The sequence below is a fragment of the Anser cygnoides genome, chromosome 6 (assembly GCF_040182565.1).
Source record: "Anser cygnoides isolate HZ-2024a breed goose chromosome 6, Taihu_goose_T2T_genome, whole genome shotgun sequence".
NCBI classification, from domain to species: Eukaryota; Metazoa; Chordata; class Aves; order Anseriformes; family Anatidae; genus Anser; species Anser cygnoides.
In genome coordinates this window covers 32,385,925-32,413,730 of record NC_089878.1, presented here as the reverse complement: position 1 = coordinate 32,413,730, position 27,806 = coordinate 32,385,925, and the positions used below count along the sequence as shown (strand labels likewise).

Genomic DNA, 27,806 nt, shown 5'->3' with positions numbered 1-27,806 from the left:
TGGTGCAGAAATCATTCTGTTAATGCAAGGAATAAGGTTTTCCCTTTACATAAGGGTTTTCTGTTTTGCTGCAGATGCATAGAGAAAAGACATAGTGCACCTTTAGTATTCAGTTGCGTTAATGTGGGAATTTCCACACTGGTCACAAGCCTTGCAGCCACAAGAAAGTTAAAAAGTTAGAAAGTCTTCTTCAGTAAACCCTCTGATATCACACCGGTATGCAGTATGGATTTTTCAGATTAATTCCTTTGCATATTCTCTATAGTTAAAAGAAAAAGCGTTGGCAGTGGTTTTTCATAACTCCCCACCTTTAAAATGGGTTGCCTTAGTTACCATGGCCAGCCTGAGAGACAGCAAATTTAGTACTAATACATTTTTAAAGCCTTGCAATTTCTGTAAAAGCCCTGTGTCATAATCAGCTACAACATATGCATTTATCATAGTGCTAATAAACTACGGTGGTGATAGCTAGTCAAATTAAATCAGAGGTCAAGCTAGACAAGCTTGGGTGACAACCTTAATGACTGTCCTGCGTACGTGGGGAGAAACATTGTGAAATATCCTTGTACTAAAGAATAAGACTAGCTTTAAGTGTTTCAGAAATCTGGTGCTTGAAAGCAGTCTGCTCACAGTCAAGATCATACTTTTCCCAACAGGAAAGGTCTTAAGTTGTCCTCTTGATTGGTGATTCAGTATTTTCTTTGACATTTAAGAAAACAGCAGGAAACGATTATTCTTTAAAAAGGTAACTACTATCCATCATAAACAGAGTTAACAGAGGTCTCAGAGTATTGATTTATCTCATTCTCATGAGCACAGTACTTAGTTTGAGCTTTCTGTGAAACCTGTTTTGATAAGCCTTTTTTATCTCTTACTCCTCTTTTTCTTTTGTTCAGTTAAAATTTTTAGTAGTATGAGTTTAAAGAAGTATTATATTTTTTGTATAATTTTTTTAAAGTTCCTAGAACCTCTTTAGATATAGCAAGGAATTGTCTCTTCACAAGGTAAGAGTCAGCAGCAAAGGAACACACAGTGCCCAAGAAAGCGTGGTCATTTCTGAGCTTGGAGTCCTGGGGGACAGCACATGATGGAACATAGAGTTCTGCCTTCATGGAAGCATCTCCTTCACTAAACAGCAGCTGGTGGATGTCTTGCAGGACTGAAAGCACTCTTTTCATTTCTACAGAGAGCTCGCTTATTCTGCTTTAACTTGAACCTAGGTTTTTTTGTGATCAGCTGAGTGAAGAATAAGAAAAACAACAAAAAAGTAATTTATTCATGAAATTAGCCACTATGTATTTCACTGTGGCCCCACTGTTTTAGTACTCAAAAAGCTGCCACCTGTCGCTGCTTCTAAACTGCATGTAGTTCTCTGAGTTTGAGCTAAATATCTCGAACTCTACAAGAGTAGTAACTTGAAGGAGGAAAATGATTGATTTACCCTTTATTACAGCTTCTCCTGATAGCAAAAGCAACTTTTAAGTCTTCAAAGCCCCCATTTAATTTAGAGGATTCTATTTTTCTGAAAGGTCAGACTTCGGGGCTCAGGTTAACTGTGAGAAGGCTCACCCCATGGCTGAAATGTCACACTGAAAATGTTTTACAATGCTCTAAATGGCAGTGGGGAAAAATAAATGAGAAGTCAGCCTCAGTTTTTGGTCAGGGGTAGAACAAAAACAGATGTATTTTTGCATGTAAACATACCTCCTGATAGATGTAATTGTACAAACTCAGCACTGCATGTTTTTTAATGTATGATATCAGAGAAGGCAGATACTCCTTCAGCTGTTAGACCTGTTGGTTTTTGGTCTCTGTTCATTTTTATGAAGAGAAATGCCTCTGTGGTCAGACCACTGGTCTGCTTGCTCTTGGTGGCAATAGGAATTGCTGTTTTGGGAGAGAGCGTGAGCCTGGTCGTTTTCTGAGGTCCTTTTCCCTGAAGCCTCCCCCGCATCCACAGCTGTAGGGAGTACATTTGTGGGCTTTGGTGTTTGGGAATTTGTCTAATCCCATTTTGAACCTGCTGATACTGTCTGCCTTGCGGCCTCCAGGTTCTGGAGAGTTACTGCCCACTGCACCAAGTACTTATACGTGCTCTAGGCTGATTTATTTTTGCAACACCCCCAGGAAGAACATACTCATCCTCATTTTGCAGAAGGGGAAGGTTTGGGGGTTGTTTCCAAAAAGTATCTGTTAATAGATGTCTCACGCATGAGTTTGTCTAATGTGAGGCATTTGAGTCCCAATGTTTTCAGATGCCTGAACTGATTTCTATCCGAGATCAGTCATGTGCGATGAGTAACGTACGACTGAGGATCACTTGCAGCACTGCTTGATTTTTTGACTGACCCATTATGAAACACCAATTCCATGGCAAAAGTGGGGTCAAACCCTGTTGTCCCCAGCCACGGTCAGCGTCCTTTTCTTGGAGCCTGGCCCATCGTTTGTTATCTTGTGCGGCTGCAATGAAAAGGGGCCGCGGTGAAAGCTGGCACCATTCACTGATGTTCTCGACTCATCCACCGAACAAAGCGTAGCCTCTGCCCGATGCGGGGCAAATTGCAGTGGAAAGCACAGCGTGGACCTGTCTGTAGGATCGCAGCGTGTCTCCTAAGGCATATGCAGAATGGTAATGGTATTTATCTGCTGAGAGGAAAAGCCTCTCCAAGCGCACCTCGTGGTTCCTAAATATCTCTGCACTCCCTAACGCATAATTCCCATTCTTCAAAGCGTGAACACCCCGGGTACCCCCGTCAAAACGAGAGGAACTGGGACCGAGAAGCACCCCGACTGCGGAGCAGCAGGCGCCCCGCACCGACAGGCGGCTCCTGCCGCCCATCCCGCCCCCTCAGCGGGCTCCGGGCGGCCCGCAGCCGGCTCCCCGAGCACCGAGCTGCGGGGCGGGGACGGAGGGGTCCCTCCCTTCCCTTCTTTTCCCTTCCCCTCCTCTCGCCGCCGGGTGGAGGCAGCGCACTCGGCCGGGGCGACCCCTGGCAGCCGGGGCGCGCCATGGAGCCCGCCTCAGCCGCCACAGCTCCCTCAGCCGCCTCAGCGCCCTCAGCCGCCTCCCCGCCGCGGGCGCTGCTGTCGTCGGCCGGCCGGGCGCTGCTGTGGCTCGGCCCCGTGTACCTGGCGGGGTACCTGGGGCTGAGCGGCAGCTGGGTGCTGCTGGGGCTGGCCCTCTGCTTCTGCTGGAGCCGCAACCGGCGGGGGAAGCGCGACCGGCTGGCGGCAGCCGCGGCGCTGCTGGAGGATGAGAGGCAGGCGGTGTGCAGGGGGCTGGCGGCGAGGCACCTGCCGGCGTGGGTGAGTGGCGGTGCTGGTGGTCGTGGTGGTGGTCGTGGTGGTGGTCGTGGTGGTGGTCGTGGTGGTGGTCGTGGTGGTGGTCGTGGTGGTGGTGGTGGGTGCCGGAGGGCTGCCGGGGGTGCCCCGTGTGGGGAGCAGCCGGGGGGAGTGCCTGGGATCCCACTGCAGCCTCCCGGGTTTTCGGGTCTTGGCTGGCAAAGCAAGGACCAAAATCAAAGTCGGTTTTGGTCAGGAAACCTGCGTGTGGCTCCGAGTGTGTCCGTAAAATGGGCTGCTGTGCCCCGGAGAAACCTTTCGAATGCGTGCTACTGCTTTGTGGCCGTTCCCGTTTGGGGAGATGCTTATTTGAGAACCTCATCCGAAAAGTTTCCTCCTCCTCTCCCTACCGTCATTTAAAATAAATAATAATAAACGCACCTATAACATGATGCACTCTGCTTGCTAAAACGGTAATAGTAATAAATCTATAACATAATATACTCTGCTCGCTAAAAGCCACAGGTGTTTACCTTCCAAGAGACATCTCCTGGTGGTGCGGGCAGCCACCCTCCGCTTGTTGTTCGCGTTTGTTCCTCGCCATCCCCGGCTTTAAAGTGAAGAGACTTGAAAATCTGGCTGCGCTGCTTCTTCTGTATCGGGGGCTATTTGCTCGGTGCCCTCGGTTGGCTAATGGGAAAGGATTAGCGGTCTGGGTTCGTTTCTAGCCATCATACGCTTAGCATTTAAAAACGTGCCAGGAACTGGTCGGGAAGTGCTTTTCCTGTCAGGAAGAGACTGTCAAAGAGCTCTGCTTGCGTGGAGGCAGTGACGGATCGTCGGCGTTGTTCTCTGCAGCCGGCAGCCCTTGGCGCTCCTTGGTACGGTGCGACAGGCGGGCGGGCAGCGCTCCCGGCAGGGCTCGTACAGCTCCCTGCTCCTCTTCCCCCCTGCCAGACACAGGAGTTTTTCTGCTTGTTTGTCTTGACAGTGCGTTTAACGCAGCTCGGAGGAGCAAGGAGCGTGGTGCTGTCAGCTCTCGGCCAGGTGCTGCGGGAGCGGTGCTGTGACATCCTCCAGCTCCCTGGATGCTGGGGACAAGAAACTGGTTCCCTTACTTGTCGCCAAAGCACCAGGGTCAGCCCCAACGCACAAACACAATCTCAAGTCTTTAGTTCTTGTGGTTGGAAGTGCCCTCTGTGCCAGCTTGGGGAAGAATTGTTGCTCTCTACTCAGCGTTGAGAGCCCAGGGGAGGTTTTGCCAAACGGGGAGGCTCCAGCAGAGCCCACCAAGGGGGTCAGGGCTGGAGCCCAGGAGTGCGAGGAGAGGCTGGGGATCAGGGTCCTTTCACCTCCTGGTCAGGAAGGGAAGGTTCGAGGGGATCCCACCACAGCCACCTCCTACCCGTGGTCATGGGGAGCATCAGCCGGCTCTGCAGGGCCTCGATCCCAACCACCAGGTTTTGGGGCTGCCTGCCGTGAGGCAGGACATGGGACAGGAGGGTAAGGGGCTGCAGGGTGCGTGTGCTTTTAGTTCTGACGTTTATCAGTAATGCCACATCTCCTCTCCTACGTTGATAACTTCTGTTCAGCATCAGCTGGCTTTTACTTACACAGTATACTTGATGTTTTTTTAACTTCCTTTCTAATTTTCTTTCTATTCCCTTCCTCAGCTTGATCTTCTGCTTCTTTTCCCCTGTACCAGTCCTGGAGGCTGCTTCTCACCTGCTGCCTGTTTGGTTTATTGTCTCTGGTGTCATCTTTTTTTATCTTTCTTTTTTGACTTCCAGTGTTCACGAGCCTTCAATTGAAGCAGCTCTAAAAATGTCCCTCCTGTTCTTCTCTCCTGACGTGCAGGGGTGGGAGTAGGAATAAAATTCAGGTGGGAGCATGGGTTGGAGCTGCAGTGAAATGCTAGGAAAGGCACTGGAGGTACAAATGATGGCATTGTCTTAGGGGCTTGGTAAATTGTTGTCCCCTCAGGTGCCCTGGAGTGAAATGAAGAGGATCCCTTCAGCGAGGAGTTAAGGCCAGTGGCTGATTGCACCACTTGGTTAAACGCTGTTCCTGTAGGAGCAGCAGCGCAGGGGCTCCTTCAGCCGTGGCTCAGGCTCTGCACAGTCCTGGCACCAGTTCTTAGGAGAAGTGTTTGTGTCTCTGCCTTTCCTTCAGTGGGGACACCAGGAGGGAACCTCATCTACTCACCCAGCTGTTTCAGGGAATCTGCAGGGCTGTGATCCAGAAGCAGCCTCTTGGCCGAAACCCGCCACTGAGTTTGGAGGAGAGGCTCCTGTGCCAGCTTACGTGGGCAGGCTGTGCTGGGAAACCAGGCTGGAAATCCGCTTGGGTCAGGCAGACTCAGATCTATGTCTTGGAGAGGTGAGGCTGTCTGACTTCAGCCCAGGCAGCATTTACCTTGGCCTTTGTAAAAACCACTCGGTGCCTGGAGCAGAGGCGGTGCTGCTTCCACCTCCGTTCTGGCTCTGTGGTGGTGGTGGTGGCGGCGGCTTCTCTGTGCTGCTTCTGCAGCAGCTTGCAGGTGAGACCATCGCGGTGTGCTGGGTTCCCTCCTGGTGCCAGACGCCTCATGCCAGGAGAATTTGGTATTGGAGGTACAGAGCAGTCCTTTTAAAACTCGGGCTGCCAGTTCCTTGGTCATGCAAAAGGCTTCTTTAGACTTCAGACGTTCTTTTTTTGTCCCTGCACAGGGAGCTAAGAAACCTGTCTCCTTTTTTTTTTTTTTTTTTAAAGGCAACAGTGATGCTGAAGGATACATTCCTGCGTTGTATTTGAATGGATCAGCGCTGTCATGTCTCACATGGTTTTTGCTGTTGCTGTGAGCATTGGTGTGGCCTCCTCCGGGGCAGGGCGGAGCCTTGCAGAAACTTACACTTCTCCTTTACTCGCTAGTAATTGCCCCTTACCTCGTGTTTTTGATCTTCAAAGCTCTTTTCAGATGCTAAGTAATTTCTGCAGCATTCCTGAAATATTGGCAAGAAGTATGCCTGCTTTTGTAGGTGATTTTTGATAGTGAGATTTGCCCAAGGGTACGGAGTATGTCTTATTTTGGGACAGTGCGAACTTTGGCAGCTCTTGGTGGCTGGTGCTGGGCTCAGTAGGAACTATTTTGTGCTTCTCTTGTCTGTGCTGTACCGATGGCAAACTTGGGAACAAAACCCCGATGCCAGGGCTCCTGCCAGCAACAGGGGTGAGCGCTGAGTCTGAACTCCCAATGGAACTGTAGAAGGTTTGGGTTACGTTTTTGTCTTTTGTGCTTTTTGCAAAAAAACTATTAGTACATTTAAGTTCTTTGAGTAAGTAACTGGGTCAGGAGGAGAGGTTGGTGGTGCCGCCGAGCTGACCTAGAGCAGAACTTGTCTTCTGGCAGACCCTAGCAGGACATGCGCGTTGTTGGAACGCCCTGCGGACAGGCTGTGCTCAGAGCTCGGGTCTGAAGCGACCTGCGGTGCGACACGGCGAGCTGTGGTTCACTGTGGGTGCTTTGGGGGTTGCCCCCGGCTGTCCAGTTGGGCATCTGTGGCTCAAACAGTGGGTTTTATTTCTCTTTTTGTTACGGTGGGTCTGGCTGCCACCTCCATCTCGTGGGTTTTGCCTGTTTCCTGATGCTCCTGCGTGCTGGTCCAGCTCCTATCCGCTGATTTTGCTTCTTGGATACTTCTTGTGGCTACATCTCTAGCAGCTGCGGCTCTAGTGAATAATCCTGGCAAAGTTTACGGGGTTATATGGTGCTGCACTTCTCCTTTTAATGTTGGTGGGTCTCACAAGTGGGCTGTGAGTTCGTTTTTGGGGTCTGGTGGCCTGAGTGGTGCCCTGGGTCCTGGTCTGTCCTTCCTTTTGGGCCACATCCCCTCTCCCCTCTGTACCTCTCCCTCACCGAGCCAATTCCATCCCTGCTTTCCCCTGCCTGGGACTGATGCAGAACCGTCCTGCGGGTGCTGTGGAGCGCTGCGGGGCCCGACAGTCACGTTGGAGCTGGGGAGCAGCTGCCTTCAGGGCACCCAGGATTTATGCGTACCGGCGCAGGGCCCTCTGGTGAAGGACGAAAGGCTGGCAGGTGAATTGGAGGTCCCCCGATTCACATAACCCTCCTTCCTGGGAAATGTCAGCTGCGCTGTGCCGGTGCTGATCGTCCCTTCTGGTGCTGCGTTCCCGCTTCATCATGCGGATGGAGCCGGGTAGACTGGCATTTCAGTGAACCTGCGTCTTCCCGTTTAATGGCAAAGCTGCTATTTAAAGCATCAAAAGAAATTGCTTTTAAAGAATACGGTAACATCACTTTGGTTTCTAATGCAATAATCGGAGATCATTCGAAGCATTGTTCGAGCAAGGGAAATGGGCTCTGAAATCATACATCAGGCTAGAGGGAAAAAAACAAGCTACTGTCGGTTCCATCCGAATGTCTCTGAGCACCTCTCCGAATGCTGCTAAATAAAACAGCAAACCTCTGACTGAAGGGTGTAATTCACAGCTCTCAGGTATAGAAGTAGTGCGTTGTCCTGCCCCAATACTGCATCAGGCTAGACGCCAGGATAAGGAGTCCCTTCACATTCGGGTGCTTTTGGAGAGCTGAGCAGAGCCTGTCTCGCGGAGCTGCCGGACCGTCCTTCCCTCGTGCAATATCCTTCTGCCGGCCTGGAGCACCGGCTGAAAATACCGTGCCCGGAAGACTTTCGTGTGGGATTGCAGTAAGGAGACCGTGGCTCCTTGCTCAGCAGCCCCTTGGTGAGGTCTGAGTGCTTCGTCAGTTACTCGAGCGGCCTCAAATCCACCTGTCGTGCTGGCGATGGAACAAGCCATCGCTTAGGGTACTGGAGGGCTTTTGTTACGGACACGTACACCTCCTGGCAGCATTTGGTACGTCCGATTGGAAAACGTGATGCAGGAGTGACTGTTTCATTTTAATTTGTCCTTATCTTAAAAGGCTTTGAGCGGTGAAGCCACTGGACTGTTACAGGTACATGCTAATAGGCTTAAACTCCTACGGCGCTGCTTTTCCCCGAAGCCACTGACACAGTGTGAGTGTTAGTGGGGAAACGCTGCTGCACCCAATAAGCTGAATTTCCCAAGCAGGTTCTTGTTTTCCAGATTTCCTGATTGGGATGAGCCAGCACAGGAAACAGGTCCTGCACACCTCGTGGTCTTGAAGGGAAGCAGGTTCTCAGGGCTTCCCACTGCATGACCAAGAGGGATTAGGAATCTAATGCTGCTGTTCAGCAGGAGCAGGATGTGACTCTTGCTTTAATCACATAAATGCGCCCAGAGGCAGCCTGGTACATCAGCACACCTGTCTTCTTTTGCCTTTTATTATTTTAGCAGTTTTTCAAGGCAGTAATAAATTATAAATGATGTATGTATGAGGGCAGAGAGACCTCAGCTTACTCTAAAACCTGTTCTGTGCTCTGTGGTATCTTTTGCGTACGATGCAGTATACCGAAACGGATTGCATGTGGCACTCACTTTATTTTTCTCTGCCTCCAGGTCCACTTCCCTGATGTTGAGCGAGTGGAGTGGCTGAACAAGGTGAGGAGCTCTGAACTCCAGTTTGTGAGGCCCGCTGCTCTGAGCTGAATCCCAGCAGAAACTCCACTGGCCAAGCCTGAGAAAATTGTCACGTCACCACAACAAGTTACAACCATATCAGTGTCTGCGTTAAAGTCTTGGAGCATACAGAGTTGTCACAGGCTTTGGTGAGAGCCAGGAGTGTGCCTGGCTGGTGTAGGTTTGATGAATTTAACCACAGCACTTGTGAGATTTTAAAAACAAAACAAAATTGCACGTGCGTGTACATGTGCATGTCTGCGTGAATGTATTATTATTTTAGCAAAAGTAGTGGTATCTCCTCTTGCTAGAGAGGTTCCCAGTTAGCTCTGAGCCAGGTGCTCCCATCAGGAGTAGTCAAGCTCTCACTGGAACTGACTCTGGACTTAACAGCAGAACAGCTGAATGTGTAACTTAGTATCTAGTAACTATCCTGTTTTTCTTTAGCAAACTTTCTTCTGGAAGTGAAAGCTCACCTCTCTCCTCTCTAAATAAACCTAACTGCAGGGAATTTTGTGACGCTTCAGAGTAATTAGAGACTGCTGCGCTTCAGAAACTTTAACCCTGGGCTTTGCTGGCTCAGCCACTGTGGTTAGAAGCAGTCAACAAGTGCCGTGATGTTAAAAACTCACCCTTCAGTTCCTAAAACATATTCCTTTTCTGAGGAACTGAGATGAATCTTTCCGTAACGATGACTTAAGAGCACAAACGTTACTTGGTGTTTTAAAAGGGCAGGCATTAGTAGCCAGGTGTTCTTTCTGTGTCTGTTTCTCAACTAAAGATATTTTACACAAAGAATCTTCAGTGTGTTTTTGCTTTTGTTGTACTTTAGGTCCTTGTACAGGCCTGGCCGTACTTTGGGACAATCATGGAAAAAACATTTAAAGAAGTTCTTGAACCCAAAATCAGAGCAAAGAGCGTACATCTGAAAACATGCACCTTTACCAAGATCCACTTTGGCGAGAAGGTAGCGTGACTGCTTTGCGACACTTGCAGTTCAGTCTGTCCTGAAAAGTTCAAATGCAAAGGGGAGAGTGGTTGCTTGGGACTCTGACATTCAGCTCTTTTACAGCTCTGAATGTTTAATAAGTGGTATTGGTACTGTACTGCTGCCTCCTTTGTCCCTCCTCACGTTGACCTGAGCATCTTCACCATGAAAAAAAGATGATAAGGGAGACACACATGTCCCTTGCCACTGTCAATATGGAACTAGAAATGGGGAAAAGGGCCACATACCCACATTTCTTTCTGTTATACCCTTGCAACAGGAGTTTTCAGTGCTCCCTAAGGCTTGTAGCATGGGCTGCTTGTAACCAGCCCCATATCCGGGGATAGCCAAGGCTGTTCACACCTTGTTTTCAAGAGAAAAACCTTGTTTTCAAGAGAAAAAGTATGGTTTGCTCATACTTCATGTGCAGTTCTGAAAAGTCTATAAAGAAAATTTCAGTACTTGAGTGAAGTGGGTAGGACTCTTCTCTTGGACTTAAGAGGTATTAACCATGCCCTGTCTTGTCTGTCTTTATTTCAGTGCCCTAGAATCAATGGAGTAAAAGCCTACACCAAAGAAATTGATAGAAGACAAATTGTCCTAGACCTGCAGATATGGTAACATTCCGTCCTTGCCTATGTCAGTGGTTCTTAATTCACTGCCTACCTGCGCGTGAGTTGTCATGCTGGACTGGACACATGGTCCGCTAAGGTCAGCATGAGATGGAGCTGCTTATCTTGTATCAGCCCAGAGTGATATGAGATAATCTGTCCCCCAGCTGGATGTCCTTATTATTTGCAGAAGTGGGGTGTTGGGCATCAGCCTTTACATCGGAGAGCAATGTCACCTGCACAGGTCTAGGTGTTACCTGCTCTGGCTTACCAGTGCTGTTGTGGATATAAAATTGTTGGTTTTGCCATTCATGGCACTAACAAGCTGAGTTTTGGAACTGTATTTCCTGTTCTGACAGCTCTCTGGCATGGAGATGCTTGGTCTGGCTTTTGTCCCCATGTGGTTCCTCTTCAGGCCAACGTCTATAGTTCTTCTGGAACTACTTGCACGATTTTTTTAATTCCTTAAGATTAATCCTCTTATTTTACTCACTATGTGTTCCTTGTGCCACCCAGCATTTTTTTTTATTACAACTGTTCTTTTAGCAGAAAATTGCCTCTAGCTCTATTAACAATAACAACAACAAAACTAGATAAAACATTTGATACATTCCAGGCTGTTTTGGATGAACTTGTGTGTTTTGTTAACACTGAAGCCACCACAGAGCTAAACTTTCTTCTGGTTTTGCCTGGAGAATGGAATTACTGGGGGAATTACCACTTGCATGCTGCTGTAGTTCTGCAGTGGGTTTTTGGGCCACCTAGTTTAAATGGCTTTTCTTCATGGTAGCGCCAGGAAAAAGCAGTGTGAAACTATGGGCTGTCTTGGCAACAGCACAGAGCTGCTCAGGACTGTGCCTGCTGCTTCATGTGGCAGCATCCCCAGGCCTGGCAGGGCACTGGTGCTCCCTGCAAGACAATGTGCTCGGTTTTCAACAATGTTGTGCTTCAGCACAGTCAGTGAAGTGCTCTTTGTAATAGCCAGACCAGTTTTAGGGCCCGTGGCAAATCATTTGTGTTTTCCACGTTGAGATCGAGGGTTTCGATACCTTTAAGGCTCTGTGGGAGGTTGCTGCTGTTCTCTGTTAAGCTACTTCTGCAGGCTGCTTCTCCCACATACTCATTTTCACTGTCTTTTAACAACAGTAATCTGCAGAGGGATTCCCCCACCTCCTCATCCCTGCCCTTTTGGCAGACCCAGCAGCATCTCCAAACTGGCCACTCACTTCTGTTCCTCCTCCTGACAATAACTTAGCCTGATCTATTATCAGATAACCCAGGAGTTTTCTGTATTCACATAGGAGTGTTCAGCCTACTTTGTCTCTCTGAAGGGGAAGGCTTCTCCTGGGCTGTGCTAAAGGCCCAGCTTCTTTTACATTAGCAAATTAACATCAGTTTCTGCAAGTGTGCATTGTACAGTTGCTGCAGAAGGTCGTGTACTACTTGCAGGAATGGTGAGAAGCAAATCTGTGAGCAGTGGTGGTTATTGACCTGCTTTTTTCCAGGTTGCCAAAGGAACTTTTTTCCCCCCATTTCTTTAATCAAAGAAATTGGCACCCTCTACTTTTTGGGAGCCAGGCAATCTCCCATTACAAAACCGTCTCTCTTAGCTACGTAAGTAGTTGTGAGTGTCTGTGTTAATGCAGCTGGTGTTGGGAGAAGAGCTGGTTAGGGGAGATGGACTCGAGCTGCCCCTGTTGGGGGCAGCCCTGAGGCTGCAGCCCTTTGCACTACCTCTGTCATCGTGTGCCGGTGAGTCAGGTTTGGGTGGCTGCTTATCAATGAGTCCTCTGTTTTTTCCCCACTTTACTAGAGAGGGAGGTTGATCCTCTCAGTCAGAGCTGTGATGATGCTGGGGGGGACTGGCTCCTCCTGGCTCTTCTGGAGCCAGAATCTCGGCCAAGCTTGAGCTTGTTCTGCCACCTGAGTGCAGGATGTGACCCTCTGTCTGACCAACTCACCGGATGTCTCTGATTTGTTGCACATCAGCTACCTCATTTTTTATGTACAGAGTCCTTCTGAGTAGTACTAGTGGCAGAGCTTTCTACTCTCACCTGGCCCCTCTTCCTTTCTCCTGTTCCCTCTAAGGGCAAAGGTGAGATTTAAATGGTTGGACTCATCCAGAGAGCTGAGCCCCAGCGTACCAGCTCTGGAGGCTGCAGTAACCTGCTGTGGGTGCACTTGGCAATGCTGAGGGCATGGGGACTGACTTCCCTCTCGGGTTAGGTTTCAGAGAAATGTAACTATGGTGCAGTGGACATTAAAGAGCTGACACATTTGCATGTTATTAACGTGACTCCTTGATGCTTACGGGCGTAATTTGGGGGGAGTTTCCCCTCTGGTGAACCCACATGAGCTTGGCCTGTTGGCTGGCTCATCGCTGCGTGCAGCCCCGCTCAAAAACTCCTCCTGTGCTGTTGCTGCAGCGGGGAAGGCCGAGCTGCTGTGTCACATGGATGTTGTTATCCACGCTCCTGCTCTGCCCCGCTCCAGCAGTGAGTAACCCCCTGCGTTAGGCAGCATCCTGCCTCCAGAGATCTCAACACACTCAGTGAATGCAGCAGAACAGGAGGAGGTCCCTGACTGGTATGGGCAAGAGCTGTCAGCAGCGCCAGTGATGCAGTACATCACATGGAGTTACCAAAAGGAACTTGAGAAGCTGCTTTAATTAAATCTGCTAATAACAGCTTACGTATCTCTAGCATCAGAGCGCTGGGAATGGTTTTGTCATTACAGTCTTGGCTGCCCCAGATGAGAAGACTGCACCCGAGTTTTTGACAGGCAAACCAAGGCTCAGTGGTGATTGCTTGTGAGTAGCACGGAAGGAGCACTTAAGTTGTCTTGCAGAATCTTTTGCTTGGTCTCTGAAATAATGATCTCAATTGGTGTAAATTAAGTGGTTTTGATTTTGTCATGGCTCATAGGACTGAGCGGAAACATTGAGATAATCACTGCTTACTCTGGGATCTTCTGTATGGATAAAATTTGTCATTTATCCGTCTGAAAGTCCTGGTGTCTGTCTGTTCTGTCCGTGTATCCACTTACTGCACAAATACAGATGATCTACAGCTCTCACATGGCACATCAGGGTTCTTGCAGTGGTTAAATGAAATATAAGATCCAGACAAACTGGGATCTGAAATCCCCAAATCTGAAATTCTAGGTAGGAAAAAAAAACTGACTGTGCTCCTGGTTCTCTAACCAGTTTGCCCTAGGTCTAAGTCATGAATCTGTCTCCTGAGCATGGGGAGCTGACAGTTGTGGTCTCCAGATGAATTAGCATCAACGTTTTCCAGAAATGTTCTCCAAAAGTGCCTTGTTCAAAATTGAGACTTTTCAAGTGCAGCCACTTGACCTCCCGTAGTCATTTTTCTTCCCACTAATCCTGCAATTCCCTGAGCTACTGTGAAGCCATGTAATCATCTGGCTCTAGTCATCAGAGATGTGAAGTATCTGAAGGCACCATTAGCTCCTAGACGAGTGTCTTGCAATCCAACTGCTACGTATTTTGTTAATCTGATTTACTACTCTTATAATAACTTTCATCGCAGATGTTTTGAGTGTTCATTTCCTAGCTCTTCCATGGCTTTTACAGTGCATGAGATGTCATAGAAAAATAGGCTATTTATTTATAAAATAAATACAAATATGCATTGAAACTTACTCTTCAAAAAGAGTATCTGAATTTCGTAACTGGCAAGTTTGCAACTCTATCCAGATGGTCTCTGTCATCTGGTGCAGGACCACATAAAGTAGTCAAAAGAAGCACGCAACAATACGTGGAGTTTGGGCTAACTGAGCTTGTGGGATCTTCCAAGAAACAAAGCATTTTGGAAACTTCTCAGTTTTGAGCAGAAAAGGAACACTTGCTGTCAGGAGCTTGACTTCAAAGACAGAGGGGGAAAGGCAGACACGGTCTGTTTTTTTTTTTTTTCATATCTTGTGGTACTTGGTCACACTTTCTTGTCTCTCTTATTTGCCCATTACTGCTTCATCGTTGACCTAGGTCCACAAACTTGTCAGTATGTGCTCCTGTAGCATCCCTGCCTTCCGCCAGCGAGCTGTCCTTGTATCACAAACACTGTGGGCCCAGCTTTTCCACCTGGGCGCAGAAGAGATGCAGATAAGCGCGCTTCTGCGAGCTTCCCCGGTCCTCATCCGTGGCGTAGGTGTGCTTATCTACATCTCCGTGCGCAATACAGGGCTTAGGAGAGAAACGGGTTCTTCTTCCACCCCTCACAGGTAGGCAAAGCGTGCTCCTGGGGGTACCAGCCAAGGGCTCAGCCCTACGTGCCTGTGAGTGCCGAGGCTTGAAGCCCAGTAGGACAGCTCAGGCTGCTCTGTCTGGGGGAGCCCAGCGAGGTTATGCTGAGCAGAGGGGGCAGAGGAAAGCAGGAGCAACGTGGGCTGGAAACGAGGAGTAAAACTGATGAGCAGAGGGCATCCTTCCAGGCACCCCGGTGTGGGAGCGGTGCTGGTATGAAGCAGACTTAAGGGCGATTAAAGGCTCAGGCTCTGATAAGAGGGGTGAAGGCTGCTCTGACATCCAGACTTGAAAACCTGATTGCACGTATTGATGCCTTACGAGGGAAGGAAGACGTCTAGGGCTGGGTCTGAAGAGTTTTTGGCTGTGGAGAGGCATAAAAATTGTAAATTGAAACACCACACGTATTATTTGTTGTGTTGAACACTGGCAATTAATCCTCTTCGCTTAATTAATGCAAATTGAGGGACTCATTTTGGCTTCTCATTTAGATGTTTTATTGTGACAAACTTCTATTAGCACTCAGTGTAATGAACTGTAAGATAATATCAAAATTGTGTAAATGTTAAAATAAGTGTGTTTAATTATCTGACTAGCTTATAAGGAAGATCGTGTTCAAGTTGGCATAGCCTGTGAGGTTGGCTACTGGAAAAAAATGAGAATGCTCTAACATTAAAGGCTTTAATTTGAGCATTTTGAACTTCTTAGGTTCTGCTAAGTGGCTCTCTAAACAAAAATTCAGGAACTTTGCTTGCAGAAATGGAGACAAATTCACAGAGTTGCACATTCTTGGCAAGGTATTTTATGGTGGTGGGGGAATCTGTCTGTGCAAATGACAGCGTGAATTAAGAGCAACTACTGCGCTATTTGCCCATATACCTGTGGTCAGAGCAGGAAAAAAAAAAAAAAAGAATTGTCCTTTTCCTTTCTGTGGGGGGTGAAAGTATGCACCCAGACAGCACACAGCACACTCATTGTGTTGTGGTACCTTTTACCCTGCTTTACCTGTGGGGTGTTTGTGTCTGCACCCAAAAAGAGCTATTTCTCAGAGGACTGGAAGGGAACTTGCTAGCTCCCTTCAATTGTTTTCTGCCAGAGGCATCAACAAATCTGCTGGGTTCCGCTCCTAGGGGAGTGGCTATTGGCTTTTTGCATAAGGTGATGTTTGCACTTTAATAAAAGTCTAAGGTGGTTTCCAAATTGCTACAGTGCCACACTTGGCATTCATTTTATTTAAGGTCTGATGTTCTCCATGGCAACTGACCAAGATCTCATCTTAAACCATTGTCTTTTAATTCAGCTTCAAGGAAACCAGGTTATTTTTAGCGATGCGTTTGTCCTTCAAATGGGCTTTTTGGCTGTGGCAGGGGTGAGCTATAACATCCAGGGCCCCGTCTGTGATGACAATGTGGCTCTGCGTCAGCTCAGGAGTTGGATCACCGGTTTGTAACCCATCTGGGATCAGGCCTTTGGCAGAGAGGGGAGCAAGAGGGCAATTGCCATGACTTTGAATTTCTAGTGAGCCAGTTGTTCCCCTCCTTGGGAGCAAGAGCAAGCTTGCCCCAGCCAGCTGCAAGTCTTAAGAATGGGAAAGTAACCTAGAAAAATGTTGCTTTGACATTTTGTGGGTAATCAATATCCCAGCTGACTGCAGGGTTTCTGTTGTGAAGATCTTACTCTTGTTCAACGTGCTCAACTTTCCCTTTTCAGTTGCTTAAAAATTAACCTCTGCCTGTGATGTCAAGTTGCCAATCATGTAACTCATTTCCTTTATACTCTGTACAGGCCAAATTTGTTCATCGAACTATTGCAAACTGTGGAGTAACGTGAGAACTTTCTTTCAGTTATGCAGGAGACTGTGAGATTCACATGGACATATCGAAATTTAATGTTGGAGTGAAAGGCGTCCAGGTGCGTGTCGTGCTGATGTTCTTTTCAAGGCCATGTGTGGCAGGAGGTAGCGTGTCCCAGTGGGCAGGTTAAGACTCTTGACTGGAAAACCAAAGACTAGTAGTCTTGGGACGAATGGCTATATCTGTTTTGGCTGAGAAAATGGTGTCTTTCTTGGAAAGCACCTTAAAAAGTAATATTTAAGTTCTTAGTGTGGCTCTTACACAGGTTTGTTGCTAGAGCATTGAACTCACAAGGGCCAGCTTCTGCCACTGGAGTTTGGAGCAATTGCATGTTGGCAGAGAACTTCAAAAGAAACAATTCTGTTAGGGTGTTCATAACCTGTTTTAGATTAGACCAAAGACCTGTCCTTACAATACTGAAAGCTAATGGGCAGATCGCAGAAGCACCAAGGGGATGGCATTACATGGCAGTCAGGACTGTAGAGACTCCTTGAGCTTAGGAAACCTTGCCCAGTCTCAATAGCAATAGTTTGAGAGAGAAGGAGGTTATTGTTAGTAAATTCTAAGTAAAATGATTTCAAGCAGGATTTTTAAAATTAGTTCCATCACTGAAAAGCTCAGTTTTGAAACCGTATCCTGAGAGTATCTTCAAACTTGATTCTCCTTGGTCTGTTGTATTTGCAGCTGTACGGGACGCTGCGACTGATACTGGAACCTCTTCTAACAGAAGCCCCGTTTATCGGAGCGGTGACCTTGTTTTTTATGCAGAAACCGGTGAGTCACTAGTGAACTGTACTCTGCAGCCTTCTTGATTCGAGGACTGTCTTAGGGCATGGGTCAGTCTTCAGCGAGCGACACAAGCTGTCCATCGCTAGCAACCCGAACTGCATACCTGTGAATGCCCAACAGTGCGGGTACCTGAACAGCAGATTCCTGGTTGCTAAATGCTCGTCTTAAACTCCAAGAGGATGGGAGTGAATTTGCCCAACTCTCTTGCAGTAGCGCCTATAGAATTATTTGCTTTGGTCTAAGAAGGGGAGGAATTTCTCATGTTGACAGCACAGCAGCCATTTCATAGGCCTTTGCTGGAAGGATCCTGGCAGATGTACTTAAAGTCTTCCCAGTCATGGATTTTAAATGAAGCCATCTTGGGAACCGTTCAGTCATGGCCATGCTTTGAAAGCTTGCCTATTTAAGGTCACAAGTGCTTTGTAGTTGAATTGTGGTTGAATAAAATATGATAAAACTTCTAGCCTTCTTTAAAACAAAACAAAACAAAAAAACAGTTATAGCACACAACTCTGCTTGATTCTGGGTTATACTCTGCTTGAGGTCCTGGCTGTCATACACTTTTGATATTGAATGAGGTAGTTTTGAGTTTATATGTAGCAGCATTATGTAAACAGATGAAAACCTCCTTTGTTTATTATGTGAACAGAAATACAGATTCCAGTGGTGTTTGTAAATTTCCCTGCCTCAGGGCACAGGCCAACCCCTAAGTGAAAGGTGAGGAAACAACTTCACAGTCTAGGTAGAGCTGCCGGATTTACTGTGCATGACCCTGGGGCATCTGCCAATGGGCATTGCTAGGGGCTGAGTGCTGTGTCTTCCTGTGCTTGCAGGATAAGTCCCAGTGATACCTTAATTTCAGGTATGACAGGTAAAATAGATAAGGGAATTGCTATCAGCTGTTGATTTTAAAGTATAAATACAATCATTTGCTGGTGCAGGTTTGGCTTTCTTTAAACAGCCAACTTTGTTTCAGAAGCATTTGCTTCCCCTTTAAATTCAACATTTGTCCTGAGATAAATTTTAATGGTCCTGTATCATTTCTCTCCCTGTCCTTGTTGTAGCATTTGGAAATCAACTGGGCAGGCATGAGCAACCTCCTGGATGTCCCAGGAATTAAGTAAGTGTCTGTTTTGTTTCACTTTATTCCTTTTTAAAAAAAAACCTTTGGGAACTGGGAAGGCTTTCTCCAGTAATCATCAAAGTTATTCTCAAGAGTGATGTGTAGAAGGAGTTACGCTGATACTCGTGCCATTACATCTGGCTGTGGGGTTTGCAAACACTTGAGTAGGGTGCTCATACATTATGTCAAAATTCCTTCTTCACTTCACTGCACTTGGGATTTAGGGTGGAATTAGACCACTGTAGTTTTGGGGATTTACTATAAACTGAAAAACAAGCCCTTCTGTTTCTCATGTGCCAGTTACTTATAAAGATAGTTGAGCAGATCTAGGCAGTCTGTGCTTATGTTTACATACCTTAAAGTGAAAAGAAAGGTTAAGTATCACAGGGTTGCAGTCCTGTGATGAACTGAAATCCAATCCGTGATAAAGAAAACTGCAACATATTCAAAAGGAGAAATATTCTTCTAGTTCTGTGTAATCTGTTCATCCATTAGGTTCTTCAGAAAACCTAGCTGCTCCCCAGTGCCTCTTGGGTTGATCTTGTACATAAAACTTGCAGGATGAAAATCTCATTGCTTTTCACTGCTGTAAGTTTCAATCTGCTCCTCCAGGCTGGAGATGGACATTTTCATTTTTTTCTCAGTGTAATGGGAAAATTCTGTCACACGAGAACAAAATACACATTGGTTACTCAGCCATTGCCTTTCTCCCTTTAAAATGAACTCAGACACCACTGCTCCCCTCCCTTCCACTGCAGCTCATGCTTTGCAGATACATAGGAAATGGCTGGCTACTTTAGGTGTCAGTTTATGCAGTAAAGGGCCTCTGAAGACCTTTGATGTCAAGTGAGAGGAAGCTTTCTTTTTTTTGGTTTTGTTTTTTACTTAATTTGAGACCTGACGTTTGCCCTGAGAGCTCCAGCTTTTATCAGACAAATTAATCTGTTCTTTTCTGATGCAGCATTCCTTAATCCTTGCAGGGAGAAGGTATGTAGGTGTTCCAGCCTACAACCTCTCATATAATTAAGTGCAAATTTGGTGTCCTAAATGTTCACTCTCTGGTTCTCTCACGGGGATTTGAACATAGAAACCTTTGCTTGTTCATCAACACAGCACATGAAAGCCATGAGCAAATCATGTGTGCTGTGAACAGGCTGAAATACAGGTTGAGTAAGAGCTCTCCTTTTCTTTATTCGCCTACTTAAGAGAGTGAAGATACTAGATGCAGATATCTGTCCTCATGTGCAAGCTGCGTGTAGCTGAGTATACCGTAAGACTGAAGAGAAGGGACAGTTTGTGACATTCCTGCAGAGAAATTTGTCAGGAAAGCCAATAGTTTGAACAAGGGTTTTCAGACTCCTGGTTTGACAATGGGAGTAGGAGATTTACAAAAATTATTCTTTGTGAATCGGTCTTCATCCACGAACTGTGACAATTTCATTGCATGGCCTTTCCCTGAGAAATGCCTTATAAGCACTAGATTTACCAAGAGGATGAAAAAATTTCTGGTGTTTGGTGTGCTCAGGTCTCTCCCTTACTATTGTCTGCTGCTCATTCTGAGTTGCAGTAGCACGTTGAAATCCTCTCGTTAATCACCCAGAGAATATTGGAGGTCTGTGATAGCCATACACTTCTTGCACAGGAAAAACAGATCAAATTAGTTTTCCCTGCCAAACAAACATGGCAATTCCAAATAAAAGATTTAAAACTGGAAAGCTAAAAATGAGTCAGTGTTAGATTGGACTGGAAAGTCCGTGCTCATCTTCTGCTCTGCAGCAGCTCAATCGGACTGGAATTATTGTTAGGAGATGGCGGAGCTTTCCCCAGTGATGTACATCGATCCTTGGTTATCAGTTCTGGTGTTAAACTACCGTCTCCTGTCCTTTTGGTCTAAGCTGAATGTCACAAGCCCGAGTTTCTTCCCCCGCTCTTTGGGGGAAGGTGGTCTGTGTTGCTCATTTTGCAGTGCCTCCTGTTTCTTGTGCTGTGCCTTGTTCTTTCATTCTAACTGAAATGGTGATTTCATTGTAGAGATTTAGGTTGTTTGTTTTTTTTCTCACCTGCAGTGTAATGTCAGACTCGCTGATTCAAGATTACATTGCTTCACGGCTGGTTCTACCAAACAGGATCACAGTGCCTCTGAAGAAGAACATGAACATTGCCCAACTGAGGTTCCCTATCCCACGCGTGAGGGTTTTTTGGTTTTTTTTTTTTTTCAGGGAGGATGTTGATCTACTGAGTGTGCATTTGCTGCAACGCAGATGCATGCAAACTTAGTGTGTTGGGTTCGTGCACATCCATTTCTCATCAGCTGTGTCAGCCTGGATTGTAGGCTTTCTGTAGGCAATATTTCAGGAATACAAAAGCAAATATTGGGTAGTTCTTGATTCTGGGGGACGCAGGGGGGGCACTTACCTCCCCGTATATGGCATAAGAAGTCCGTTTAGACACAGATGTTTACCAATTTAAGCCATTAGTCTCATTTGAGAATACCACAGGTCTTCAATTAGAGAAAGTAAATACATGAGCACTAAGTGTCAGGCTACTTAATGTCTTTACTAATGCAGTGAAAGGGTGTAAATGGGAAGCTCAGAGTATGACATCTCTTCATTAAAGAAAAAAAAAAGTTCTGAATGACAAACAAACCCAAACAAGGCCCAACCTCCTAAATGTTTGATGCATCCAGATCTCTGGTCTCCTCCTGTCAAATGCCTAATATATTCATGAATGAGAGTAATGATAAATGAATGACGAAAGGCTGCTTCCTACTGAAAGCTTTCATCACCAAATTGAAGTTGAATGGCCTCTCTGCAATAAAATAATCTGCCAATGAATACTTGGCTCCTCCTTCAGTCAGTATGAATTGATCTTGACTCTACACTCAATTTAACTGCAGTGTACGATCCTGTGTGTATATGTATGTTTCTGATTTTAAAATAAGTTGAAGACTATTTCCTACCCAACTATCTACATTGGATTGTGTATCTGTTTAGGGTTTTTTCTAGGTAAATGATGAGAAGAGTGATTGTTTTTTCACAGCTGTCATTTGAAATGCCTCAAAATATATTTCTTTGCAAACCTGTCATGCTGACTACCCTTATTGCCTGAAATAACTAGTTTTAGGAGGTAGCATATTATAATTATCCAAAGATCACATTTTCACAACCAATTTCATCTTGCTTTTTTTTATTATCCAGGGAGTAATAAGGGTTCATCTGCTAGAAGCTGAAAACCTCGTCCAGAAAGACAATTTTCTTGGTGCAATCAGGGGGAAATCTGACCCATATGCTCTTCTTCGAGTTGGCGTGGTGCAGTATCGAAGCAAGACAGTTTCCCGAGATCTTAATCCCGTTTGGAATGAGACATTTGAGGTACTGAATCTTTTGATCTTTCCATCTATAGGATGCACAGCTGTTTACATCCTTGTGTTTGGAGGACCTTCTCTTAGCTGACTGCACTGGAGCAAGTGAAATTCCTGGTTCCTTGATTGATGAGGCATTTCTGTCTCTTAAACAAATCAAATCTAAATTGCAAACCTGAAATGGCATTCGGGTTGATCTGATTTACATATGTGGGTTTTTGGAGGACGTGCAAAGCATTGCTTTAAATATCAATCAGTGCAGCAGTCTGTGCGACTGTATTCTGCTCTAGCATTGGTATTCTCTGTGTATAGGATGTCTTTAGCTCTTTTTGTGAACAATACTTATTAGGGATATCAGTTTGACAGGTTTAACTTTTAATTCGAAACCGAGCAAACTGGCTTTAAAATATTTTCATCTATAATCAGTTGTATTTGTTACAAGATGAGGCACAAAACAGCAGGGAATGTCCTTAATGTGTTATGCAGCTGTAAAGTGTCATGTTCTTATCCACAGCCTGAGTAGTGAACCCGTGTGAGTGCTTTTTATTTTTAATCAATACATCTTTCTCCTCCAGTTTGTTGTTCATGAATTGCCTGGTCAGGACTTAGAAGTTGAATTATATGATGAAGATCCAGATAAAGATGACTTCATGGGGAGGTAAATCAATGAGACTTTCTTTTTATTGCTCTTCAAAAGGATCTAGTGTTCTGAAAAGTCTGCTCAATAGATTTGAGAAAACAGGTCTGGACGTTAGATCTTTTCTCTTCTGTATTTTCAGTCCTAATCAAGTGCAGTCTAACTGGAATGTTTTCTCATTCTTCTAATAAGGTCTTGTTGCTGTTTTGTAATGGAGAAATATCCTTATAGTGATATACGACATCCATTTTTCATACAGAAATTGCAAAGGATCTGAAATGACTGGTGGCCAGAAAACAGCACTCTTCATATCAGATGACAGATAAGAAAGGGGCACTTATTCATAAGTTGAGGATTTCTCAAGTGGGACAACATCACTGATGTTCTCGATAATAGCACTTAGGGGTAGAGATGGTCATGATCACGTCCGGACAGAGCATGTCAGATCTTGCTTCTTAGGACCAGTTATCTTCATATTTGTTTAATTTAAAATAAATAAAAAACCAAAGAAAGAAACAAAACAATCCAGTCCTTGCTCAGATCCAGTGATCTCTGAAACGGAACACCCAGATTGTTTATACAGGAAGTTTGAAGTTGAAGGAAGCTATTCCCTGCGTCCAAATGTTGTCATCAAGTTATTAGTTCCTAGTGCAACTAGCTTTGAAAAAGTTAGAGTGGGCCCTGACTCCTGCAGGGAATCTTAACCACCATTAGAGGTGGCGGTTACTACACTACTTAAGATTTGTTTAGAATATGTTTTAGTTTTGATAGCATTTCAAGAGGGAGAAGGTACTGTGTGTAGAAGTATCTGTTCCACCACACATGCACACAGGTAATATCTAGAAGTTGCTGTTTGGAACATCATGTGGGCTATTTTTCTTGGTAGCCATGGTTTCTGTTTTGTTTTTTTTTTTTCCTTTCCCCTTTGTCCACTAATCAGCAACACACCATATGTGTAAACATATGCTGAAATGTTTGCTTTGTGTCTTCCAGCTTGCTTATAAGCCTTGTGGATATAATGAATGACAGAACTGTTGATGAGGTAAAGATCGCAGCTTATTTTTAAAAGTGGTTGTGGTGCATGCTTATATGTACTCATTCATGTTCTCCATATGCTACTACGTTGTTTCTGTGTGCGTGAAGCTTCCTTGCACACTTTCACTGTGGTATTTTTTTTTTGGTGAAGTTCTCTTTGCTCAGAAAACTTGAAGTAGCCATCACAATAATTTTTACAATCGGGCTGGCAACCTCAGATAGCCCTGAGGTTATGCTGAGCCAGCAGTGGGTTGATATCACGTATCCTGTGTGTACCAAATATTTCTTCAAGGCTACAAATAAAGTTTGTGAAGCAGTCTGATTGCTGAGGGAAGAAATAATCAGATTGTATTGTGGTTCATCCTGCAACCCAACACTGCAAACAATGCCAGAGTGCCTGTCTGATGCTGCTGCTGGTTGCAGATACCCATGTGCACTAAATGTGTGTGGATATCTTAGTTTCAGTGTTTCTGGCTTGTGTTCCCAAGTAGATGGCCATGCTACAATCTAAGTCTCAAAAATTCAAGTTAAGAAGCTCAAAGTACAATTTGTATTGTCTACTGCACTTAAGTCCCAGAGTCTGCAACATGTACAAATTATTCTGCCTCACAGTTCTTAAGTTACGCTTTGTTGTCTCCATTTAGTGGTTTCCCTTGAGTAAGACAACGAGTGGGCACTTGCATTTAAAGCTGGAGTGGCTTTCACTAGTAAATGACCAAGAAAAGCTACATGAGGTGAGTATATTTGCTTAAAGGATTCAGATACTTTGATCCCTGTCCAGTGATCAGTAAAGGAGCATGTAAAATTAGGATCCCCGGCAGACTCATGGGAGTTTATTTTTGTCTGACAAAGTTTTGATGTATTTTTTTTTTCCTGTTTCTCCTGGAGAGGAAGGGTGTTTGCTTGCCCCACATGCCTTGGTAATACAGGAGCCACTAAAATCTGGCAGATCATTTTACTTAAATCAACAAAACTTTGTTCGGCCAACTGCAAAGTGGCCTCTCATTGTTCCTTTCTTTGATCGTTTTTCTCTTTCCTCTTCATCTGTGATATGTGCAGGACCTCCAGTGTCTGTATACCTGTACTAGTCATAGACAAATAGCCAGCACCAGGGAATCCGACCAGTTCTGCACTAAATAGGTTGAAGGGCATTAAAGCGAGCAAATGGCAGAGACTTATGCCTTTTCTTACTGGTCTGCTTGAAACCATCATGCTGTAGGGTATTGGTTCCTCTAAATTGCAAGTTTAAGGAGAAAGGTGAAGAGCTGCTTAGCTTAGGGAAACTCTGAATTTGTCTTGTGTGCTGTATGTTGTCCTTGATGAGTGATCATGCCTACCTTGTTTTTGTTTTGTTTTGTTTTCCTGGCCTTCACAGGATAAGAAGGGTCTGTCTACAGCAATTCTGATAGTCTACTTGGACAGTGCTTTCAACCTTCCAGTAAGTACGAACAACACGCAGACAGCCTTCACTCCTAACCCTTTTTTTTTTCTAAAGCCCACCAATTAATGGTTTTTAAACTCTCTTTTACTAATTCAGAAAAACCACTTTGAGTATTCGAATGGTGAATGTGGAGCAAAGAAGATCAAAAATAACAAGTACCTCAAGGTAAAATTTCGTATTCTTCCCCCATGCTTGTAAAAACACCTTCTGGTTTATGCTGTATCATAGCAACTGAAAGTAGCTGTTGTTAAAAAGAAGTAATTTCTCCACTGTCAAAATCTGTGACCGCTGGTTCAAGACAGTGATTGAAAGCCCCCGCCCCCAGTGCAAGCCTAGGAGGTCCAAGGAGGGATGCAGCACAGAAATATTTGATTGTGTGGGGGGGTCGCCGTTATTTTATGCTTTGGGGAGTAAGAGGCTCCAAACGTCAGAGCAAGTCACGCTGTCCTTCCTGCTGCTGCAGGGCTCTTCCAGCTGGAGCTTATCCCACTGGGAGCGGAGGGCTGTGCCTGTTCGTGGTACCCTTCCTGTCCGTTGGGGACCTGACCGCCAGATTCTTTCCCCCGATTTTTAATTCAGAAACAACGCTGTCATTCATGCTTCCTCTCCCTTTGCTTATGGTTACGTGTTACACCTCAAATACTGGATTTTACTGCCGTGATGCAAATTGTGGATGTAGGAAAGAATGTCTTTCACCCTGTTCTCTTGAACAGGCTACGCACAGTCACGGCTCTGAGCAGTGGGTAAAGCTTGCCTGTCTTCAATGAGTAGCTCTCCTCCTAAATATGATCTTTACAATTTAGATGAGTTACCAGCACTGGTACACCACACACATGACATTCAATAATCCTTAATTCTGGACTCCATTGTACGCACTTTTCTTGTTTTCCCAAGACCAACTCCTCAGTGTTAACATCTGTAACGTTAGTGCAAAGGGGCACAGTACGAGGGGTTCAGTATTACTACTTCTGAAAAGGAGTTGTTACTTGGTACCAAAGGCTCACTTGTAGCTGCTTTACGGCATGTTCTGAGCCTAGGAAACCAATTCTGAGAGTCCTGTTTCACCAGGGAATGACAAAAACTCCCCCATGGTGTATTCAACACTTTTTGCTATCTGTTTCCTCACAGCTTCTGACAAATATTTACTTATTGAGACCTAAACATGTAGAGCTTTAGCTTAAGTGTGAACTCTTGATGCTAGAGGGTAAGACTGTGTTGTGTTACAGCTGGAGTCTGTCCTGCATGCTGCACTCTTCAGGTGTCTCTCATCTGAAAACTATTGCCAGCTTTCCAGCAACATATTTCAAGTAAGAGTAATGGTTTGATTTTGCTTCTTGAAAACTGTTAATCGTTTTTTTTTTCCTTGTATTATATGACAGAAGACAGAAAGAGAACCTTCCTCCTTTGTCCTGCTCACAGTAGGAAGCAAGACTCATAAAAGCAAGGTGAGGTTGTTTGACTCTTCTGCTTGCTTTAAATACCACCTGTTTTGTGGGTGACCACCTCCAAGTAGCCCCTAGAAGGGGACAGGACCACTCTAGCTGTGTGAACAGCTGAGGTTATGGTGCTGACTGCAGAGGCCAGGAGGCGGGGACCAACCAGCGTGGGGAAGCACAGACTTCAGCTTTCCTTTTCCCTTGCTGCCAGTACCTGTCACCTGGCAGAAGGAACTGTTTTATGAAGCAGCCTCAGGAGGAGCCCCCTGGGTGGTTTGTGTGCTCTTTCATCCTTTAAGTGGATGGCACTGAAGCTGTCCCCTCCCACTCTTCCCACAAGCTCTACACCCCTCAAACTGCCCCTCTAGCTTTCTTACCCTTCCCTGCCAGCTTGCTGCAGTTTTGGGAGCTGGCTCTGGGTGTCTGCGGGCTGGAAGCTGACTCTCTGGGCGGAGAGGTGGGAGGAAGGGAGCAGTGCCTTGCTGCAGGTGGGGCAGGCTGCTGGTCCAGGCAACACCGGTTGGGAACTGCAGCTCGCCTGACTCGTTCGTCAGCGTTTCCACACCTCACAGAGCTTGTCCTGGTTTTGCCAGAGACTTTGCTTGTGCGCACTTCTGACCTGGAAATTTCACTCTCTTTTTACAGCTTGGGGACAGGAAGGTCACTGTGACCCTCTCTGGTTACAGTATTCCCCCCCTGTGTCACAGTATTCTTTGCTGCTTAAAGAATAAGCTAATACAAATGCCACAATCTTCTTGTTGCAGACCTGCAATTTCAGCAAAGATCCCACGTGGGGCCAGGCTTTCACCTTCTTTGTCCACAGTGCTGATTCCCAGTCACTGCATGTTGAGGTAAGAGAAAAGCCTTTCCTTTGGAAAGCCAGTGTACATTCACAGGGAGACACCTCCTTCATAGTGGATGTGATCTCAGTGCAGGTTGTATCCGTCTGCATGTACAGGGGTCCTCTGACTTAAGAAGTGGAAGGAGCACCTGTTTTTGCACAGGCAGCTCTCTGTTAGGTGATGCTGTTATCCACCTTTGTTCTAGGATCATATCACATGTAATATCTTGGTGCAAAACATGGGACATTTGTGGCTGAAAATTGCAAAGGAGGTTTTAGACAGATCTGCATGCAGGAAGGCTGTGAATATTTTGCTGTCGGAAATCAGAGTGCTCATAATCCTCAGCCAGAGTGTATCTCTTCACCTTGGTATTTAGGCTCCTTATGAAGTCCTGTATCTCACTGCCTTACATTAAAGTCACAGCCAGTTCTGCGGCTGTTCTCTGGGCTGCAGAAGTGCATATTAAGAAGTGCAAACTTAGAAGGCATATTGAGGCTAGAAAGGCTAAACTATTACTATAAAAAAAAGTTTAAAAATTGTGAGGGTGTAGATCAGTTGTCGTTCTAGCTGCCTAGGACATTTTCT

The 27,806-nt window shown here is 45.8% G+C and overlaps 2 protein-coding genes across 3 annotated transcripts in view; both read left to right on the top strand.

Moving 5' to 3' along the window:
• The window catches only part of CFAP221 (cilia and flagella associated protein 221), a 44,481-nt gene extending 42,541 nt beyond the window's left edge, over positions 1–1,940 (top strand). Inside the window, exon 31 of the transcript XR_007169263.2 lies at positions 1,005–1,940. The gene's annotated coding sequence lies outside the window, so the exon portion shown is untranslated. The remainder of the gene's footprint in view (positions 1–1,004) is intronic.
• Positions 1,941–2,605: 665 nt separating this feature from the next.
• The window catches only part of ESYT3 (extended synaptotagmin 3), a 32,502-nt gene continuing 7,301 nt past the window's right edge, over positions 2,606–27,806 (top strand). Inside the window, exons 1-16 of one of the 2 annotated variants that reach the window (XM_066999828.1) lie at positions 2,606–2,629; positions 8,782–8,823; positions 9,674–9,808; positions 10,370–10,446; positions 16,549–16,615; positions 17,242–17,331; positions 18,411–18,466; positions 20,536–20,656; positions 21,667–21,840; positions 22,406–22,488; positions 23,461–23,509; positions 24,147–24,236; positions 24,878–24,940; positions 25,040–25,108; positions 26,323–26,388; positions 27,144–27,230. In XM_066999828.1, coding sequence (XP_066855929.1) covers positions 2,627–2,629; positions 8,782–8,823; positions 9,674–9,808; positions 10,370–10,446; positions 16,549–16,615; positions 17,242–17,331; positions 18,411–18,466; positions 20,536–20,656; positions 21,667–21,840; positions 22,406–22,488; positions 23,461–23,509; positions 24,147–24,236; positions 24,878–24,940; positions 25,040–25,108; positions 26,323–26,388; positions 27,144–27,230 — 1,272 coding nt within the window. In that variant the 5' untranslated portion in view covers positions 2,606–2,626. Of the gene's footprint in view, positions 2,630–2,947; positions 3,307–8,781; positions 8,824–9,673; positions 9,809–10,369; positions 10,447–16,548; positions 16,616–17,241; positions 17,332–18,410; positions 18,467–20,535; positions 20,657–21,666; positions 21,841–22,405; positions 22,489–23,460; positions 23,510–24,146; positions 24,237–24,877; positions 24,941–25,039; positions 25,109–26,322; positions 26,389–27,143; positions 27,231–27,806 lie in introns of those variants that run through there. The other variant, XM_048079639.2, reaches the window with a different exon arrangement.